General features: G+C 41.1%; 2 protein-coding genes across 8 annotated transcripts in view; one reads left to right on the plus strand and one right to left on the minus strand.

Moving 5' to 3' along the window:
* The window catches only part of usp9 (ubiquitin specific peptidase 9), a 47,910-nt gene extending 33,584 nt beyond the window's left edge, over positions 1-14,326 (plus strand). For 4 of the 7 annotated variants that reach the window (XM_042425670.1, XM_042425668.1, XM_042425672.1 and 1 more), the window contains 21 exons: positions 205-371; positions 451-559; positions 705-851; positions 1,010-1,156; positions 1,256-1,463; positions 1,552-1,772; positions 2,053-2,240; positions 2,346-2,519; positions 2,627-2,768; positions 2,970-3,723; positions 5,225-5,348; positions 5,449-5,674; positions 5,848-5,977; positions 6,146-6,331; positions 6,622-6,842; positions 6,937-7,025; positions 7,117-7,273; positions 7,650-7,862; positions 8,684-8,713; positions 10,511-10,609; positions 12,195-14,326. In XM_042425670.1, coding sequence (XP_042281604.1) covers positions 205-371; positions 451-559; positions 705-851; positions 1,010-1,156; positions 1,256-1,463; positions 1,552-1,772; positions 2,053-2,240; positions 2,346-2,519; positions 2,627-2,768; positions 2,970-3,723; positions 5,225-5,348; positions 5,449-5,674; positions 5,848-5,977; positions 6,146-6,331; positions 6,622-6,842; positions 6,937-7,025; positions 7,117-7,273; positions 7,650-7,862; positions 8,684-8,713; positions 10,511-10,609; positions 12,195-12,437 — 3,975 coding nt within the window. In that variant the 3' untranslated portion in view covers positions 12,438-14,326. The remainder of the gene's footprint in view (positions 1-204; positions 372-450; positions 560-704; positions 852-1,009; positions 1,157-1,255; positions 1,464-1,551; positions 1,773-2,052; positions 2,241-2,345; positions 2,520-2,626; positions 2,769-2,969; positions 3,724-5,224; positions 5,349-5,448; positions 5,675-5,847; positions 5,978-6,145; positions 6,332-6,621; positions 6,843-6,936; positions 7,026-7,116; positions 7,274-7,649; positions 7,863-8,683; positions 8,714-10,510; positions 10,610-12,194) is intronic. The other 3 variants (XM_042425673.1, XM_042425674.1, XM_042425671.1) reach the window with 1 other exon arrangement.
* A 1,481-nt stretch (positions 14,327-15,807) lies between these two features.
* On the minus strand, positions 15,808-20,917 carry rpl8 (ribosomal protein L8). The gene is made up of 6 exons (XM_042427146.1): positions 20,828-20,917; positions 19,748-19,891; positions 19,503-19,644; positions 17,372-17,590; positions 17,109-17,224; positions 15,808-16,004 (listed from the first exon to the last, which is right to left on the minus strand). The coding sequence occupies exons 2-6, from the start codon at positions 19,883-19,885 to the stop codon at positions 15,846-15,848; spliced, it is 774 nt and encodes a 257-aa protein (XP_042283080.1). The 5' UTR covers positions 19,886-19,891; positions 20,828-20,917; the 3' UTR covers positions 15,808-15,845.
* Positions 20,918-21,629: the final 712 nt, after the last annotated feature.

Below are 21,629 nucleotides of genomic sequence, written 5' to 3' on the forward strand. Positions count from 1 at the left end.
CAGTACGCTTTCTGTTTTAGAAAAAATTACAAATGTAATGACTTGAATAAAAAGCCGAAGCACATTAGTTACGGACATGCAGACTGTTGAGGCAGGACAGCAAAAGCTTGGTCTCAGAAAGTCTTAAACCTTTGACAGGGATCGGCAGTTTAAAAAGTGAAAAGCCAGATGTATTTTATTTTTTGTCCTTCTCTCTTTTGTTAGACAAATGCAGCGAAGGAGCCAGATGGGGAAGATGAGCAGGTGTGCTGCGAGGCCCTGGAAGTGATGACATTGTGTTTTGCCCTCATGCCCACGGCTCTGGACACACTCAGTAAGGAGAAGGCTTGGCAGACCTTCATCATAGACTTGCTGCTACACTGCCACAGCAAGTAAGTACACCACTATCTGTTCCAACCAATTGAACTGTCTGAGAATATCATGTTGCTGATGTTAAAACTGTCTCAACAGATCTGTGCGTCAGATGGCCCAGGAACAATTTTTCCTGATGGCAACGAGGTGCTGTATGGGCCATCGACCCCTCCTCTTCTTTATCACTCTCCTCTTCACTGTGCTGGGGGTGAGTAGCTATATGCCTCATGTTTATTTTTACACCCACAGTTTTTGCTGGATTGTAAAATGTATCACCACAGTGCTGTAAATAAAATCATTTTTAAAACTGCAGATGGGATCATAATTTACCTGAATTTGTATTCTATGTCCAGAGTACAGCCAAGGAGCGGGCCAAACACGCTGGGGACTACTTCACTTTGCTCAGACATCTTCTGAATTATGCCTATAATAGCAACATCAACCTGCCAAACGCTGAGGTGCTGCTCAACAATGAGATCGACTGGCTGAAACGAATAAGGGTAAAACAGCCTGTTCACCACAGTATTTTTATTTAGTACCCTAATTATTTTAGACATTATGTTGTATTATGTGCCCAGTTTGAGTTTATCTATTGTTTGGCCCTCACAGTTGAGTGTGGGCAAGAGTTGATGGTACATAATATATTTGTGTTTTCTAGGATGAGGTTAAGAGGACAGGGGAGACTGGTGTGGAGGAGACCATCCTGGAGGGCCACCTGGGGGTCACTAAGGAGCTTCTTGCCTTCCAGACGCCAGAGAAGAAGTATTACATCGGCTGTGAGAAGGGTGGAGCTAACCTCATTAAGGTACAATAGGCAGACAACACCTGAAACAGTTGGAAAGTTGTATTACTTCTGCATATTCTCTTCTCATCATATCTGTGCTATCTCTTTCTCTCTCATTAGGAGCTGATCGACGACTTTATCTTTCCGGCATCTAATGTTTACCTGCAGTACATGAAGAGTGGGGAGTTCCCCACAGAGCAGGCCATCCCAGTGTGCAGCACTCCTGCTTCCATCAATGCTGGCTTTGAGCTCCTGGTAGCACTGGCTGTTGGCTGTGTCCGCAACCTCAAACAAATAGTCGACACTCTGACTGACATGTACTACTTAGGTAGGGAGACAGTTTTACATATGCATCCTACTTGACAATTTGTAAGTTGCGGCATGCATGAGGATGTTGTTATTTTTTCTCCCTCCAGGTTGTGAAACATTGACAGAGTGGGAGTACTTGCCTCCGGTGGGCCCACGGCCCAACAAAGGCTTTGTAGGTCTGAAGAACGCTGGGGCCACCTGTTATATGAACTCAGTCATTCAGCAGCTGTACATGATCCCACCAATCCGCAATGGCATCCTGGCCATCGAGGGAACAGGCACTGACGTGGATGATGACATGTCAGGGGATGAGAAACAGGAGAATGAGGTACTGTGAGAGTTTGTGGTGCAATGAAGCTTTTGCTCGATGAAGATTTTCATCCTTTCTCAGCATCTAGTGACTGACAAAATGGCCGACTCCAGGCTTGCAGGCCATGTAGGCTGATCTTGGAGCTGAGGGCATCCTAATTACAGGAAAAATTCCAAGTGATAAATTGTTCCAGAGACTAATTTATGCAAATCTGATCATCACAAAGTAATGAACAGTAGTTAGACAGGTGGTTATTTATGTTTTGTTTGTTTTTTTTCTGAATGTTTTGTCTCCACAGAGTAATGTGGATCCACGTGATGAGGTGTTCAGCTATCACCACCAGTTTGATGACAAGCCCTCCAGTAAGTCAGAGGACAGGAAAGAGTACAACATTGGGGTACTGCGTCACCTACAGGTCATCTTTGGCCATCTGGCTGCATCCAGACTGCAGTACTATGTCCCTAGGGGATTCTGGAAACAGTTCAGGTATTTCAGAGTCTCAGTCATTTTTATGGTCTCTGTGCTTTGTCTGTTAAGCTGTTAATGTCTAATTGTCTTCTGTCTGCTTTACATCTGTTACAACCTTTTTAGGTTATGGGGTGAGCCAGTGAACTTGAGGGAGCAGCATGATGCTCTGGAGTTTTTCAATTCTTTGGTGGACAGTCTGGATGAAGCTCTGAAAGCCCTGGGCCACCCTGCCATGCTCAGCAAGGTGCTAGGAGGCTCCTTCGCTGACCAGAAGATCTGTCAGGGATGCCCCCACAGGTGAGCACAGCCCTTTTTCTGCGCATAGTTCCTGGAAATATTTTACATGTTTCAGAAAGTCAAACTTCAGACTGCCTTCTTGTACCAAACAATGTTTGTATTTTCAGATATGAGTGTGAGGAGTCGTTCACAACGCTCAATGTGGACATCAGAAACCACCAGAACCTGTTGGACTCCATGGAGCAGTATGTTAAAGGAGATCTGCTGGAGGGAGCCAACGCCTACCACTGTGAGAAGTGTAATAAGAAGGTGAGAATGGAGCACCCGCTTGGTTGTCAGCCAGTGTAACAATGTGATAATCATAAAGTGCCAGCAAAAATAAAGGAGATTTTAATGGCTGTCCCATGGTTTATTAAAAAGTATCTCCCTCCTTTCTCTTTCTAATTAACTTCTTGAAGATTTATTTAAAGGGTCAAAGAGTTCATCTGTGGTGATTTCTCTCCTTGTTAGGTGGACACAGTGAAGCGCCTGCTGATAAAGAAGCTGCCACCTGTCCTGGCCATCCAGCTGAAGCGCTTCGACTATGACTGGGAGAGGGAGTGTGCCATCAAGTTCAATGACTACTTTGAGTTCCCGAGGGAGCTGGACATGGAGCCATACACGGTAGCAGGTGTGGCCAAGCTAGAAGGGGACGACGTCAACCCAGAGAACCAGGTGATCCAGCAGAACGAGCCCTCGGAACCCACGCCTCCAGGCAGCTCCAAGTACCGTCTGGTGGGGGTGCTGGTCCACTCAGGCCAGGCCAGTGGTGGACATTACTACTCCTACATAATCCAAAGGAACGGGGGTGATGGCGAGAAGAACCGCTGGTATAAGTTTGATGATGGTGATGTGACTGAGTGCAAGATGGACGATGAGGAGGAGATGAAGAACCAGTGCTTTGGTGGGGAATACATGGGCGAGGTGTTCGATCATATGATGAAACGGATGTCGTACCGGAGGCAGAAGCGCTGGTGGAACGCCTACATCCTGTTCTATGAGCGTATGGACTCACTAGACAAGGACAGCGAGCTTGTCAAATACATCTCGGAGTTGACCATCTCCACCAAGCCACATCAGGTCAAGATGCCTGGTGTCATCGAGTGCAGCGTCCGCAAGCAGAACGTCCAATTCATGCACAACCGAATGCAATACAGCCTGGAATATTTCCAGTTCATTAAGAAACTTCTGACCTGTAACAGTGTCTATTTAAACCCTCCTCCAGGTATGCATTTGTATGCATGATACTAAATTATTATTTGCTTACTTACTGTATAATATAGATGGAAAGTACTAAATGTGTCTTGGTAGGTTAGCCATTTAACATCGACTAAAACATCGGGGGACGTTTTGGAAGCCCTGTACACTTGAAACACAAACTGCAACTAACCTGGTGCAACAGATGGTGCAAACTTAATTTTTGCACACAGTGTAGTTGTCATTTATATGTCTCTTTGTTGCACAATGCGGGTAAAGACATTGACAACATACCTGATAATGAATGGTTGACACTAGCACGTACACTAATCTTGTGTGTGCACGATTGTGGGAGTGACAAAATGTAAGGCATGTGATTTGTTATAGATACACGGAGCCACTCTTCCAGTTATGACAGTGCTATTCGATACCCCCAAAGGGGCTCTTTGATCTTTTGCACAGTGATGAATTCCTCCTCATATCTCTACTGTGGATTTCAAAGCTTCTCTCTTATAGATATAAGCTGCCATAATAATTTTATCACTGTTCTCAGACTTGGTTCTCTAAAAAAAAAATTACATTTCAAAGTGATGCTAATACACAGCATTCCTGTGGAAAGAATTGGTGGACAGTAACGTTAAGTGCAGGCTGCAAAGCACTGCACTGCCTCTGCAATGCATTATTAATGGACCCGGAGCCCCATAATGTTTCACAGGAAATAATGTTTGAGGGCAGCCATCGATTCAGAATGATTCACATCTTCAAGGACATAGAGTGTAAGGACGGATAGTATGTTTTATTTCTACCCAGTACCTTGTATCAAGTTGAGATAGCAAGTTATTGCTGTCAGAATCCTTTTCAGCAGCTGCAAATGGATTTAAAAAATGAACATATTGTTAGACTGTGATGATGAACCTGCTGAGCCGGTATGTAGTTTGGATGTATGATCCCATAGATCAGTGGACACATATTTAGCTTGCTCTTGGCCTTAACACTGCTGTCTTACATTCTGAACCGACTACTTCCCCATCGCTATGTTCTTATGTATTTGCAATTTGTCCTTCTTACTCTGTGATTTCCTGACGTTTAGTATCTTTTACCTCACAATTTGGTATGTGATGTAATAAAAGTAATGTCTTAAAGAAGTTGGACAGTCACACATTTGTCATTGTGTTGACTCTGTAATCCAACATATTTATGATTTTAAAATTGAAATGACCTTCACAACAATTTTCAGCTTTAATTTGAGGATGTTTACTTCTGTTGACCTTTTTATTTAATAGTGCTCAAATTTTAGGGGACGAAATTAAAATGAAATTGGATAAACACCCTAAAAGTAATAAAACCTCAGTGATCCCCCCCCCCCAAATACAATGTGTTGGAATACATAGCCAAAACAAAGGAAATGTGTCACTGTCCTTTTACATTAGTTTTTAAGGTTTTTGTCAGCTTACATTAAAGTGAATTAAGAAAATCCCATGGAAATGACTTGGAAGATGTTTTGCTAATTGTTGCTCTCTTTTTATCAGGACAAGACCATCTTCTGCCAGAGGCAGAGGAGATTGCTATGATAAGTGCTCAGCTGGCTGCTAGGTTCCTCTTCAGCACAGGTTTTCACACCAAGAAAGTAGTACGGGGTCCTGCCAGTGACTGGTAAGCTCTGTCTACCACAGTGTTGTTGATTTTCACCCAATTTTGTCTTACTCTGTGTTTTATCCTTCTCTATAAATATTCTCCTTCTCTTCTCCTCTAGGTATGACGCCCTCTGCATCCTGCTGAGACACAGTAAGAATGTACGCTATTGGTTTGCACACAACGTTCTGTTTGCTTACCCTAACCGGTTCTCTGAGTACCTGCTTGAGTGCCCGAGCGCTGAGGTGCGTGGCGCGTTTGCCAAGCTCATCGTCTTCATTGCTCACTTCTCCCTGCAAGACGGCCCCTGCCCCTCCCCCACTGCCTCGCCTGGACCCTCTACTCAGGTTGGTGCCAGTCTCAAGCTAGGATCTGAGAAAAATTAGCTTTGAATATGACCTTAAGCAGTATGGATTCTTAAAGCAGTTTGAGTACGTTTCTTGGAAGATGCTTTAGTTTGTATCACAGATTTTCACAGAGAGGTTTCTCATCCTGTTTCTGTTTTCCATCTCTGTATCAGGGCTGTGATAACCTCAGTCTAAGTGACCACCTGTTGAGAGCTGTACTCAACCTGCTCAGAAGAGAGGTTTCTGAACACGGCCGTCACCTGCAGCAGTACTTCAACCTCTTTGTCATGTATGCCAATCTGGGTAAGGAGCACACAGCAATCGCCCACCTGTCATGTGCATCTGCTCCCTCAGTGTGACTTTTAAGATTGAACAGGCGATGTTCATACAAGATATAAAAAAGAATTGATGTGATTCCTAAAATGCTTTTATTCTTTCTTTTTTTCGCCTCATTTCACCATCCCCACACAGGCCTGGCAGAAAAGACTCAGCTGTTGAAGCTGAATGTCCCTGCCACGTTCATGTTGGTTGCTCTGGATGAGGGACCCGGCCCTCCCATTAAATACCAGTACGCTGAGCTGGGCAAACTCTACACTGTCGTCTCCCAGCTGGTGCGCTGCTGTGACGTCTCCTCACGCATGCAATCCTCCATCAATGGTGAGTGTATCAAACTTTGATATGAACTCAACTGTTAAGAGGCAGTAATAACTCGTCAAGCCCCCTGGGAAGCCCAATGAAGATTTTCATCCTTGCTCAGGATCTGGTGACTGAAAAAGCAGCCACTCTGAGCTTTGGCTGTGTAGGCAGAGCTTGGAGCTGAGGGCTTTATGAGATGAAGAATGAAAGACACTGTGCAAAGAAAATACCTATACATTTTCCCCCAATAAAATGTGTATTTCAGATTACGTTTACTCACATTTATTGCCCTTTTCCTCTACCCCTTACAGGTAACCCTCCTCTCCCTAACCCGTATGGCGACACCAACCTGACAGCCCCAGTGATGCCTGTGCAGCAGCTGGTGGCAGAGATCCTGTTTGTGAGGACCAGCTACGTTAAGAAGATCATCGAGGACTGCAGCAACTCTGAAGAGACCGTAAAGCTGCTTCGCTTCAGCTGTTGGGAGAACCCCCAGTTCTCCTCCACTGTGCTCAGCGAGCTGCTCTGGCAGGTAAATGAACATCATCACCAGGACATCAAAATATCCGTGGGTGGCTTACTTGTATGTGTCTATAAGATGTGTGTATTTATTTGTCTGTGTGAAGGTGGCGTACTCCTACACCTATGAGCTGAGGCCTTACCTGGACTTGCTGCTACAGATCCTGCTCATTGAGGACTCCTGGCAGACACACAGGTCAGTCTGATTGGTCAGTGTGTAAATCATGGGTGTTGCATTGTTATGTGAACTTCATTTAAATTTCTATTCTCCTCATTTGGCTGTGTAGGATCCACAATGTGCTGAAGGGCATTCCTGATGACAGAGATGGGCTTTTTGACACCATTCAGCGCTCCAAGAACCACTACCAGAAACGGGCCTACCAGTGCATCAAGTGCATGGTGGCCCTCTTCAGCAACTGCTCTGTGGCCTACCAGATCCTACAGGTACGCATACTCACAGATGAAGCTCTCTCTCTCCTGTTGTCTCATGCATTACATGTCACACGTGGGAAATCAATGTCCTTTTTGTGATTTGAAATGACGAGATCACTGTGACGAGGAACCATTCTGCCAAACAACAAGGAAAAAATGCACATGCTAAATGCAGTTCTCCTGTTGACCCAGTTACCTTTCCTGGGTGAAGAGCTTTTATCTTCTGCAATAAAGTTTATTTTACTTGTTTATTTCTATGGTTTCTGTCTCTCCCGTGGGTGCAGACTGAACCAAACACTTGCTAACTAAGTGCTAAGAAAAGTAAACTGTATTGTCTGCATTCACAAATATATTTAAGTGGAGCCATATGTTCTTCGTGTACACACAGAGTAATGGTGATCTGAAACGAAAGTGGACGTGGGCAGTGGAGTGGCTAGGGGATGAGTTGGAGAGGAGGCCATACACAGGGAACCCTCAGTACACCTACAACAACTGGTCTCCTCCGGTTCAGAGCAACGAGACCTCCAACGGCTATTTCCTTGAGCGTTCACACAGTGCACGTATGACACTCGCCAAGGCCTGTGAACTTTGTCCTGAGGAGGTAATGGCATTGACATTTTACTCTTCACACACACACACTTTTGCCTGATTTCACATAAACGTGATCTTAAAGTGTTGGTGCTCAGGTAGCCACACCATAAACTATATATGTATGTATACATATATAGTTTAGATTATATGAACGTTTAGTAACACCCATCAGAATTTCTGAACAGTTCCGTCTGAATTTTCTGATTAAGTCAAACACCAGGATGGTCGGGGTGTTTCTGTTTATATACAAATAGAATCAAGAAGGCCACATAAATATTGAAATTTACCAAAAGACACCACACAAAAACATACGTAGATGTTCATGGTTGCTAAGGCAATATATTAACAATGGTGTACAGTGGTGAAGGTAACAGAAAAATCACACAGACATACTGTAAGACTAAGTCAGAGGACCTTCAACCACTGAATGGCATAACAGCCAGTACAACAAATTAGTTTAAACGATGACTTCTCTGACATTTTACAGAAAAATATAATCACACAGTATTTAAGCCAGAGGGAAGGACATGGACCTATTATTTCTGTGTTTCCAAGAAGCGATTAATTGTAATGTTTGATTAATTTAACATGATCATATGCTAGCAGTGCCAGTTTTCTAATCATTTGGAAAACCTGTTGCCAATCTCCACAAAATCTCCCATACAAAGTGTTGTTCACTAAGGTGAATTGGCTTTGTATTGATTCGTGGCTGCAGTGTGCAATGTATGCATATGTAATTTTGTGTTCTCACTAAAAATAAGTTACTTGTATTTGTTTATGTTGAAAAATCCAGTCAAATGACACACTTCTCCTGTAATATTTCATACACAGCTCAAGTGTACTCAGGGAAGCCCAGGGAAGGTCAGTATTCCAGGCACCACGACATAAAGGAAGGAAATAAAATAATTGAATTAAAGAATCAGCAGAGAAGCAATGAACAATTGGCCAATGGCAAGGCCTCCAACACAACCAACACTTAGATACAACTACACAATCTGTAGCTTGGATAGTCATCAGTGGCCAAGGCTAGAAACACTGTCTTGTTGAGTCTACATACTTGATCCCAATTTGTCTACTTTTGCTTTATTTTCTTTTTGGACTCTTGGTTTGTATTTGTGACACAAATGTTATTTAAACAGTTAAGTGCAGAAGGATAGAGTAAGGCTATGTTTACACAAACTGATAATGATTTATAGTCAATGATTCACTAAAGTGAGCAGTTTTTAACATTATTAACACTTAAAGTTGTCACCACTTGAGATGTTTTATATTGTAAAAGTATGTTGACTCTCAAACTTCGTAAAAGCTAATGCTATGTACGCAAGTATAGTAAGTAAAATAGTCATCCTTCATCCTGTTGTCCACTAGTATAGTAAAATGAAAGGTAGACTGGCTACCAGTGAGTGATATGTGAGACGCTCTATAGTGTAACTGACATGAGAAATCATGTTACACAGCTGCACACAGTGAACAGATCTTTATCTTTGTTCTCGTGCTGTCCTGTTGCCCAGTCTCAGTGATTCGCCAAAGCAACAGCACTGACATAGCCAGTCTTCCATCTCAGTCTAGCGCTCTTTTAACAATCCATGCCAATTTTTGCTTCCCTCCCAACTCAAACAGCCACCTGCATCTGATTGAAAACTCTTAGCCGCAGCTAAACTCCAGTATTCAGCAGTAGTTACAGTATTTGAGCTGTGAGACTTCATTAAGGAAAATCTTTGTTGTCCATTTTGCCATTGTAGGTAATATGCTCTTATAGGCTTTTTTTTAGGCTTTTTATAGGCTTTTGTAAATTTATTTAGTGACATGTATACATGTCAAATTAAGTACATGATACAAATATAAAACCTAAATGTTCTAACCTGTTAGTTGGGAGAACTTTTCCTTTAGAAAATGAGGACACCATTTGATAAAACAGCCTCTAACAAATGTTGTCAATCTTTATTTTTTTCTATTTGCATCAAATCAATAATAGTTAAAAAACAAACTTATAAGCTCAGACACTCTGTAGATATTATATAATGGCTGGATTAAAGCTGATCTGAGCTTAAAACAACACAAGGATGGTCTGTGTGATGGCAAATGTTAGTACATGAGCTTCACATACTACAGATTTGTGTCAATAGCCTGACAGGTTCTGTTGTTTATCTATTTTTGACTTAACATCACATTGTAATGTGTTAATATGTACATGTAACACAGAATATCCTGTGCACTTAACTTTGTCACACAGATATAAATAATGAGGCTGACTTTAGTACATTTTGCTTTCAACAAATTGCATAAGAAAAATTATAACTAGTGTTTGAAATAACATCTACAGTAGAGAAGTTAATGTGCAGCATTTGTTTCTAAAGAATTACCAGCAGCTCTCCTGCTGACAGGATGCTCTCAGGTGTAGAATCCACCCACACACATAATCAAATCTCTTTTAAACATCATTGACTTCATAATGTAACACAGTTGGAGATTTGACTTTCCCATGCAACCTACTTGCTGTGTCACACTGAATTGCCAAAGCTCAGAATCTTATCCATTGTTTTGTTCAAATAAATAAGCAAATTCTATAGATATATGTTTATACAGTCTAAATCATTCTAATTTACTTTGAATTTTTGAATTTAATTTGTGACAAATAACATTTATCTGACATGCTAGGAGCCAGATGAACAGGAAGCACCTGATGATCAAGACTCCTCCCCACCTGAGGACACCTCTCTGTACCCACATTCTCCTGGAACTACCCAGTTTCAGCAGGTAAGGACTTGGTCATGTTTACCTCACGTCATCATGTCACCCAGTGATGTAAGAAGACATTTTTGGCTTCTTTCATACTGCTGGTGTTAAGGATTGATTTACTGTTTGTGTCTGACCTATTATTATAGCAGGGTAGAGGGTAGGAACATGGTAGCGGTGTCATCTCCCACAGCCAGTCTCACATCAGCCATGAATAATGCTGGTAGTCATGGCAACAATGATTTTGACTTCAGCAGCCAGTGTTATTTCGTGCCTGAGTGTTGTTTGTGACAACACAGAAAGACACTTGCTATGGAATAAAATTTGGGTCAAATGTATCATAGCTGTGTGTCATCATATCTGAATGTGTGAAAACATTTTGTATGAAAACATTCAAATGTGTGAATGTATAGAAAATATCTGAACAAATAGATTTAATTTTTGAATCCGTAAGGAGATCTGTAGCTTTGCATGATATTTTGTGAACAAATGAAAAAGATTTGCACAAATAATTTCCAATGTGTGAGTGCATGAAGAAGACGCCACTTCACCAAAAAACACGGCGTGAGAGGCTTTTGCTCCAAGGGTGGTGGCCAAAATGAAGCCATCAGCAGACTCTTCAGCAGAGAAACGTTAACACCGAACTCCATTGGGGAAAAAAACAATTTAACATAAAGATGATTGGTGATGGATCACTTGTTATCTAGTCATACATTTTTACTGAAATAAGTCCACATTTACCTACAAAATAGGTGACATGTTAAACAATGGCTCCTAATGTTACTTTTTAAAAATACCATTCATGTTTGTCCTCCATGTACAAACAAGGCCTATTTTAAATTGTGTATTTTTATATGGGACTTCAACATGAGCATTAAGTTTAAAGGCTGTTAGTTGGGGCATCCTTTCAGCACCTAAAGGACACACCCCCAGCGTTTCAGAGCATTCTCAGTGGCTATTCAGGAGGAAGTGTCAAATGTCAGACAAAAGTATTTGTATTTGTAGATTTGATTTGTAGCTGTTAACGGGAGACATACAGTTGAGTTCTGTTTTTTCACCCACAAACAGATTGATGTGTAACTGCAAACTTTTGTGCAAATCTTCTTCATGCACTCACACAATGGAAATTGTTTGGAAATCTTTTTCACTTGTACACCAAATATCATGCACAGCTACAGACCTCATTACGGATTAAAAAATTAATTAAATCAGATATTTTTTATACATTCACACATTTAAATGTATTCATAAGAATGTTATCACACATTCAGACATGGTGATACAACTACAATACATCTGACCCAAGTTTTATGCCATACTTTGCTTCCTTTTCTGCAGACAAATAAAAAAAAAAACCTACTATTATTCAGATATTTTAAAAAATAGATATAAATCAAAAAATAACAAACATGCAACCCTATTAATACAATGACAAGAAGAGTTTGAAGACTTGTCCAGTTTTGAAAACAGAATAAATACAGTTGCCGAGTCCTGAAAGATCTCTTACTTTTAAAGTGAATCGTTTCATCTTCTCAGTTTGACGTTGTTGTCAGTCGCTTTCTTGTCAGCACAACCTGATTTTTGTTTACCGTCTCCTCCTGAACAGAACAACCACCCCCATGGGCAGCCGTACACCGGGCCTGCTGCCCAGCACATGAACAACCCCCAGCGTCCTGGTCCTGCCTCTGCCCCGACTCCAGGCCCTACCCAGACCCAGACCCCGACCCCGACCCCAGCCCCTGGTCCTACTCCTGGCCCAGGCCCGCGAGCACAAGAGAACTGGGAGAGCACCGAGGAGGTCGCCCCCGCCCCCACCTCTACCCCAGCGCCTGCCCCACCTAAGGAGTAACATCCCCTCCCCCTCTGCTGTGCCTCGAGCCTCCATCGTCCCGCTCTCCCTCCTCTCATCCTTCGGTCAACAGAGCTCCTCGTTGGGCCTCTCTCTCTCTCTCTCTCTGGCCCCAGGGCAGGGCAGAGCCAGGCCTCCCATCCCCTCTCCAGGCCACTTCTCTCTCCCGTCAGCCTGCGGGGAGGTGCTCTTCCCTGGCCTGGGGCTGCCTGACCGCGTGACGGGGGCCTGCTGGCGGCTGCAGAGGCGAGGGAGTGGATAAAGAGTTCTAATAAAGAAAAACAAATGTACCCAGAGCTGACGATGCTGATGCGCTTGTCTACACGACGAAAAGGTGTACATAGTATGTTAATGTTTTTGACTGTTCAAATCCCCCAGTAGCATAACTCTGTGTGGTTTGCTGTTGGGAGATGTTGCAGATATTATGGAAAACAAAATGGATATTATAAATAAGAAAAATGCCCAAAAAAAACTGTAAGAAGACAACAACTCCTCTTTGTTTTATCACCCATGCTCAGCAGTAAAGTTTGTTCTACCATCGGACGGTTACTGGTCATTCAACTGTAGAAGGACGCATTGTTATTATCATAATTATATTATTCTTAAGCTCCTTGGCAACCTTATGACCCATGCCAGATCAACTCACGAGCTGTGGTTGGTTTTAGTGTGAGATATGGAATGGTTGGGTGGACTTTTACGGTGTTTGGTTGATGTGAAAAAGCAGTGATGCAACATTGTTCTGAAACTCATTGCCTTTCTTTTTTCTTTTTTTTTTTCTTTTTTTTTTTTGTTTGTTCTGGTAATTAATTCAATCCTTTTTGAAGCTCTAGTTAATATGCTGTAACATTTAGCATGGCTTCTCACCAGAATAGTGTAGCCCAAGGGAAGACTTGTGATCATAACAACCTGAAGCTGTTCTTAATCCACATCTCCAGAGGGGAATTACCCTAAGGTTTTTTTTTTTTTCCTGTTTTTTGTTTTTGTTCTTTTCTACTCATCTACCCTATCTACAATGAGGGCAATATTTTGAACCAATGTATGAATAAGTGGCTTTTCAATTGCACATATAATCCTCCAACTTCACATTTGGCAGTCAGTTTTGGTGGGATAGACAGCTTAGCTTTTCATCTATAGGAATTCTGAAAACTGAAACACATATGCAACAGAATAGCTGCACTGGGCTATCTGGTGTATAATAGACTGTGTGGTTTGCTTCTGTCTCTTCAATAGAGCCTAGTCTTAGACAGACTTGTTGCCCAGACGGCTTCCTTTCTGTCATGGAGCCGGTCAGGTTTGGCGTCTGGCTGCTGCTCGGGATGAATTCGCAGATCCTGAGCAGTGGCAAGACCCTCACCAATCTGGCTCCATGGAGAAAAGGATCAACAGCAGGGTTGTACCAGCTGGTTAGTCATGTTGCAACTTGAGCTAACTTGTAATTCTGTAGGAGTAAAAGGTAAACATCAGTAAATACTGTATTTAATTGGTAACTTGAATGCGTGTATTTTTTTGAATTTCTTTTTTTTTTTTCTTTTTTTTTTTTTTTGTCTAAAACATACCAAATACTCCTGCAAATGAAAATATTCTGCCCACCGTATTATATTTAAATATTTTGCTCTTATTTTATAGAATTTATTTTGTTGTATTTCACTAAAAATAGAATTTGATTTAAGAGGAACATTTTTGTCCTTGTGTTATTTTTAAAGAAGATATTGACTGTACAGAGTTCTGCGCCCTGTTTTTTGCCGACTTTTGTTTTGGCCATGGTGTGACGTTGAATTCTGGAGCTACAGTCGCGATGTGGACTTTCACTTTGTGAGGTTTTTTGTGCACAGAAATATAACAAAAAAAAAAGCATTGCGCCCTTAGCAAATAAAGAACATGGAATCTTGTCTGTGTCTCATTTTTCTTGTGGATATAAACGGTGAACACCTGCTAAGCGTCACCAGTTTTCATCCAGAAAGTAGTGACATACATGATCAGTATGTTCAAAAGTTGCATGGACGTTTGCACCAGCTGACATTTCATGGTTCTGCATCACTGTGTATTAAGTTGTGAAGTTATGACATGTATGGTTTGGTAAGTAACACAAGACGATTTTTTGTGAAGTTGCGTTTTGAGCGACTCTTAAATCATATTTTACAGTGATTCCTACACTGGGGGCCCCTCATTATGGGCTCCAAAGAAACATTTAAAGGATTAACAAATACTGTCACAATCTTTCCCCCTGATTTTGCTGTTTCTTGAGACTTTCACCTTTTCATTCTCTAGAAATGATGAAAATCACTGAATGAACTGCTCACAACTCCTGTCCACACAAAGGTCAAACCACTGAATCACATACAGATGTTTTGTGAATGGATGCATTTCACACAGGAATGAAATGACTAAACCTTTTCCTGTAACACGGACTCCCTCTGGTGTACAAGCACTCGCTTCCCGATTTATTAGGTACCCCTCTTTAAATTTAAAACTAATGTCTGCTACAAATCTTTACTTTCTTGAAGGTTTTTATGTGAAATATTTGTTGAAACTGTTTCAGAGATGTGCTGATTCTACTTGATTGTCATTTTGGAGGCTGTTGTTTGTGGTGTTTAACTGTATTTTGCTGCAGAGGTATTTTTATCATGTAGACAAAAAACATAGAAACACTTCAGTTTAACAGTGTGTTTAGTATTTAGTCAGAGGTAAGTGGTCTTTTCTCTATCAAATTAAAACATATTGAGAAACACCTCTGTGTAACTCAATACAGCTCCACAACCTACCACCTCCAAAACAACCACTGAGTCAATTTACTTAATCAGTTTAGTCAAAAACTGAATATAACCTTCACTAAAGTTTGATTTCTTGCAGGGTTGTTGTATTAGACTGATACTTCTATTTATATAGTGCTAGCCTGGTATGGTCTAGTTTAAGAGAGTATGTTCTCATCAGTCCTTTCATCTTTGTCATCAGATATTTATAAAAGACACAGTACAGCTGACAAACCCACCACCTAATGTTTTATATTAAGTGTAAAATGTCCCAGTCTGTCATTTGGTGTTAGTGGCAGACAAGACTGTAATCCACCCTTTTCACAGCATTTTGTCATCACAGTAGGAAAAGCACAGGTGTTGATAATGATGGTTCAGTTCTGTTGAAGTGTCCCAGTAAACCAGTATGCACCAGCACCAGGACCCTGAAACTGAAGTGGCTACATGGAATTCAGTCATTAATATTTACACCTGTGCTTTTTCTACTGTGACGAGTCAAAATGTCTTCCATGACAGACTATTGTGATAATTTATGCATTTATCATCTAGTTGAGTATTTTACCACTACATCTGTCCCACATTTGAACTGTGACGACCCGCAAATGAAGCAAATGAACAGATTCTTTTGGAACAGATTTTATTATCAAGAAAGTCAGGCTTAGTTCTCCTTCTCCTGGACGGTCTTTGTTCCACGCAGTCTGCCTGTACGACGGGCAGCGATAAGACCGACCTTGCGACCAGCAGGTGCATCCCTCCTGATTGTTGAGGGTTTGCCAATATGCTGATGGTTACCACCACCGAAGGGATGCTCAACAGGCTGAGGGGAGAGAAGAGAAAACGTTATTAGTTTGAGGAACTTAAAATGTTATTGAAGTTGCAGCCAGACTCCACCTCCAACTCCCTGTTCAATACTTTGCCTCAGAGATTGACCCCAACACAATATATAAGAAAACTAACCGATACAGCAGAATGCTTTTCATTTTGACAACTGTATAACACCTTCCAAGACGATACAGTCTTGTCCTCTAAGACATCACCTGAACGCTGTTTTTTGGTTAGTTAAGATCATTGTATATAAAACAACATGATGGTCACAACAAAGTGCTTCAGATTCAGAAACTAATATGGACTTCATGAACGTGAAGGATTTTCTAATCGAACACACTTGAAGGGTTGACGAACACAATCCAGTCAGGAAAAAGTTTAGTGACGTAGATTCAAGACCCAGTCCTCGTGTCAGATGAGCAGTCTGAGGCGGCCACTATACCAACACACATCCTCGGGTGCTTTTAAGAGCTTTACTGAGACGGCGCACTTTCTGAAACACTCCTATAACGTGTCTTAGATACATTAACACACGTTTGGAGAGAATATGACCATGATGAGGACTTGTGAGCAACCAGGCAGGAACTACAAGACGTTGCTTAAACTTCATCACCTGTAGAACAGAAAATCCCTTCCCTCCCTTCATTTCTCCTGCAGGTTCTCACAACTGAGGCTCCTACTTTCTTAGCTCATTAACACACTTCCCTCATCCTTCATTAGACAGTTAATTATTTAAGTCCCTCATAATTAAATCTCTCTGTAAGACATGACCTACGAGTAAGGCTGTTTGATGGAAGCTACAGATGACAAAAGCCTAGTCCCAGATATATCTATTCACAATGTAACAGAATCGATATTTAACAATCTTACTCAGCTCTACTGCGTTCATACATGCTCCTAGTGAATCGCACTTACTTTCTGTCCCCAATCTCATCTTTCAATACTGTTAACTATTCCTCACTCTGTGTTGACCGCTACCTCAGGCCTTACAGTACTCAGTAACTGAGACTTTGCACGAAGTCTCACGATTATTCATGAATGTCCACAAGTTTTACTCAGCTGCCATCGTAGAGAATATCCTTTCGTGTTCACTTACGTTCATAGCCACACCACGGACACGTGGCCAGCAGTTCCTCTTGGCCTTGTACTTGTGGTAAGCGCGACCAGCCTTCAGGATGGGCTTGTCAATACGACCACCTCCAGCAACCACACCTTTAACAAACAGGGCAGAGCTGGTCAAAACATGCACTGCTGCAACTACATTCAATTCACAAAATTCAAATTAACTGTGCATCACTACACAACACATTTCACATCATCAAAGAATACACAGTTCTAAAATGCAGTAAGGGTCCATACCAACGACAGCTCTGTTGGCAGAGGAGATCACTTTCTTGGAGCCTGAGGGCAGCTTGACTCTGGATTTCTTGGTTTCAGGGTTGTGGGAGATGACTGTGGCGTAGTTTCCTGAAGCGCGGGCCAGCTTGCCTCTGTCACCGGGCTTCTCCTCCAGGCAGCAGATGATGGTTCCCTCAGGCATTGTGCCAACGGGCAGGACGTTGCCAATGTTCAGCTGAGCTGTGGGAGACAAGATGAACAAATGGTTAGCTGCTGGAGTAAAACAACGGCTCCACACAGTATCTAATTAGTCGAACCCACTAACAACCAAAATACATTTCTATCAAGATGATGAACCACATCCTGCTTTGTCAGCATTATTCCAATACTTCTGATGTCACCTCTTGCTGTAGGCTGGTACATTAAAAAGCAGGTGAACTGTTAACATGCAGGCAGATACAAATAAAAACATTTTGATCCACATTAATGTGTCCAAGGTTAATAGAAAGATGCAAGAAGTGAAGAAAGTTTTGCTGCAGATGCTGCAAATAAGGCAGAGATGCATCTAATCTAGCTCAAAAGTTCTCCATTTCAGATCCAAGTGGGACTCAGGATTTATCAACAGTGAATTAAAACCACCACAATGGCTCAGACGAACATGTCTGACCCTGATTTCTCACACTAGAGTTCCCAAATGTCTTCCATACTTACAGTTCTGAACTATTAATTTGTACTCTACATGTTGTGCCTTATGTGCCACCAATCTTACATGTTGGTCTAATGTTTGATTGAGCCTCCAAAGTTACTTTTCCATTAAAGTCATTTCTGCAGTCTTACTAGGTTGGAAACATCACATTCATTCATTAAGCAACAGATCATATTCAACTGCAAAGTAAGTTTGAAACCCATTAATTGATCTTACTTTCCAACTCATCCCATTGTTCTCCAGCATTCCCATATCAGGTGCCAATTTGTGTGCGAGCGTTGCAACTACATTTGTAATGGTCCAGTCAGCTTTGAACATGTGCATAACTAACGTATGTTTGAAACAGCGAAAGCCATAACTTCTGCATATTCCATGTCTGAAAAGGGCTTTTTGTTTGTACTGTGTTGTGGGTCAGCTGTTAGTGGGGATTCAGACCAAAAACAGCCCTGCATGGTTTAAGATAGCGGTGAGACAGTGGAATATGATCCAGGACGTCCAGTTGGAGTAACGGAATATGTTGAAATCCTCATCAGAAACAAAAACACTTCACACTTGTTTGTAATACTGAGTTATCCTGGCACAACTATTTATTCTTTCATCACAATGAGGTTAACAGTAGAAAGACAGCGTTCGGTAGGGTTGACCACAAAGTCCTGCTACTCACATACAAATCTGTCAACAGACATGTGCCTCCCTACCTACAGGAACTGATCACACCACAAACCTCCACCCGCACCCTCAGATCTGATCTTAGTACCCCCCCACACCATGGGAGATCGAGCCTTCTGCTCTGCTGCACCACGCTAGTGGAACAGCCGTCCTAACCATCTGAGGGCAGCACAGACACTCGACTCTTAAAAAAAATTGACCTAAAAAAAACCCTTTCTATTCAGGAAGGCTTTTTCATCTTCACTCTTGTTATTTCCTTTACGTTTTTAACACTGTAGCACTTTGAGATTCACTGAGAATGAAAAGTGCGGTACAAATTAAATGTATTATCATTATCACTATTATTACTATAACAGTGTAATCTACCTGGGATGTGCGCTTACATGTATGTAGGCTAGTTTACATAGTTCATCAGATCCATGTTACAAGAATCCTAAATGGACTTAAAATGCAATATCAGTATCTACTGCATCGGTCACTTTCACAACTGTAAACACCTTTCTGCAAACTCTGCTGCTATTTTAAAGGCTTTTATACTTTTGTGTAGTTGTGTGTGTTTATGTAATCCCTTTACTTTATCTTTCTAAAACTTTAATATGTTTGGCGAAACATTATTAGTAGTCTTATATTTTTAGTAGTTATGTTCGTTTAAATTGTTTATTCTTTAAGTGCGCTGTTTTTGGTCTGGAAGGAACAGAATTTCATTTCAATGTATGGGAGTACTGAGAAATGACAAAGAAATCTTAAATCCTAAACAGCCTACTTTCAGCGTCTTACCCTTCTTGCCGCAGTAGATGAACTGTCCAGTGTGGATGCCCTCAGCAGCAATGAAGAGCTCTGTCCTCTTCTTGAAGCGGTAGGGGTCACGGAAGGCTACTTTGGCCAGGGGGGCACCACGGCCGGGGTCATGGATGATATCCTGAGAGAGAGAGAGAGAGAGAGAGAGGGTAACCCACCATTATAATGTACACTCACCCACAACCAGAAAGATGTTCACTCTGCTTCCCAAAATCATCACTTACCTTCACAATCCCCTTGATGTAACCATGACGTTCAGCGAAGTCAATGTGACGGAGTTTAGCAGCACCTTTCCTGTGCTTGACGTGGGCTTTAAACACGGAGCCCGCACCTTTTCTCTGTCCCCTGATCACACGTCCCATCGTGAACTGAAACACAGGACAGTTTATCACATTACTTACTAAGTAGGCATGTGTATGATGACCGAGTCCTACAACTGATACTAAGTGGCTGACTGGCGTCTTTTTATAGGATTATTCTGTCTGTATTTAAAACGGCCTTGTTTGATAGATTTAAAAGATTTGGGAAGCAAGAAGTTCACAACAATTAAACTTGATTCAACTTTGTCATTGCTCAAAGTTCAAGTACTGAGACAACAAAATGCAATTTAGCATCTAACCAGAACTGCAAAAGTAGTAGTAAAGTGCAGTGTAGTACTAAATAGAGTAAACAGTAAGGGTAGGTATGAATTAGATATATACAGTGTGAACACTAGTAACTTAGCAGTATGAAGTATACACGCTAGGAAATGCAGAGTAAACAGCTCGATGTCTTATCAGAATACGATGAACACACTATAGATCATATATAAACACTATAGACAGAAGTATGAGTGTGAAAACACTATATAAGATATAACTAGTACACACAGTGGTTTAAGTGTGGTATAAATAGCGAATGTGTGTCAGCTACTGCTAGTTAGCATGCTAGCCGGCGTTAACAGTTAACAGTTTAGTAAATGTTTCGGTACTTTAACAAAGTCACAGATGAACTTGCTGTCAAATTTGATAGTCAAATACAAATTAAGCTTTCTCTAGCTTCTGTCAGTGGTTCACATTTAACACATATGCTCCGTTTGAGGCCTTTTAGCGGCTACACATTACTGTTACAAACACCGTGTCACCAACGAGCTGGACAGAACTACAAAAATACTTTAATATCAACTTCTGCCGCTAAAATACTCAGTAAGAGTTGTTTTTATACATTTTCTACACATTTAGAAATGTCCGTTTAAAGCGGATGACATCTTAAAATCATGATTTAAAGCAGATTTTGTGAAGGGAATAAGACCGAAGCTGTCCTACCTAAACTCCGTAGACGGAAAGAGGAAGTGCAAAGGGAAAAGCGAAGGTTTTCTTCCGGAGAAATCACCGCAGGGGCTGATGGGAAGTGGAGGCAAATATAGTGTCTATCGATATATCTATCTTGGTAGGAAAAAAAAGATAAATCAATGATTAACGTGTTTTTTAGAAGCTAAAGGATTATTATCAAAGCAGTTTTAGAAAGTCAAGACATACTGTAATATGTTTAGAGGATAAAGTAAGGGATATGCAAAGGTACAAATGCGCAATTATTTTTTCCCAAATATGTTTATTGTATTTACACATAACATAAAATAACATACACTTTACATTGAACATAAAAGACACAAAAGTGGCTTAAACAAAACACATAAAGCCACTTTAAATACAATTTGGCCAAGTTACGTTCGGCTGTCATATTTGTAGATAGGATACTTAAATCATAAAAATCAATGATCTAATATAATAGATAGTGGATAATATAGTATTCACTTAAAACTCAAGGTAAAACAAAACATAAAGAAAATTCACAGAGGTTCAATGCAAGGCCTCAACAATTACATTTCCCCTCCAGAAATGTCATGAATGAGCCCCAAATCTTTTCAAAAGGGTTGGATTTTGCTTTTACTATATATGTATAAGAATATGTGTATATATGTATGTAAGTTTTTCCATAGGCAGGCTATGAACCAGTCCCTCCATCCAGCTTTGCTTGCTGGGTCTAATAATGGATTTCCATGACAGGGTAATTTTATGATTTATGAACAAACATAACCATCATCTTAATTAGATTTTTCAGTTTACA

The sequence above is a fragment of the Thunnus maccoyii genome, chromosome 11 (genome assembly GCF_910596095.1).
Source record: "Thunnus maccoyii chromosome 11, fThuMac1.1, whole genome shotgun sequence".
In the NCBI taxonomy this organism is placed as follows: Eukaryota; Metazoa; Chordata; class Actinopteri; order Scombriformes; family Scombridae; genus Thunnus; species Thunnus maccoyii.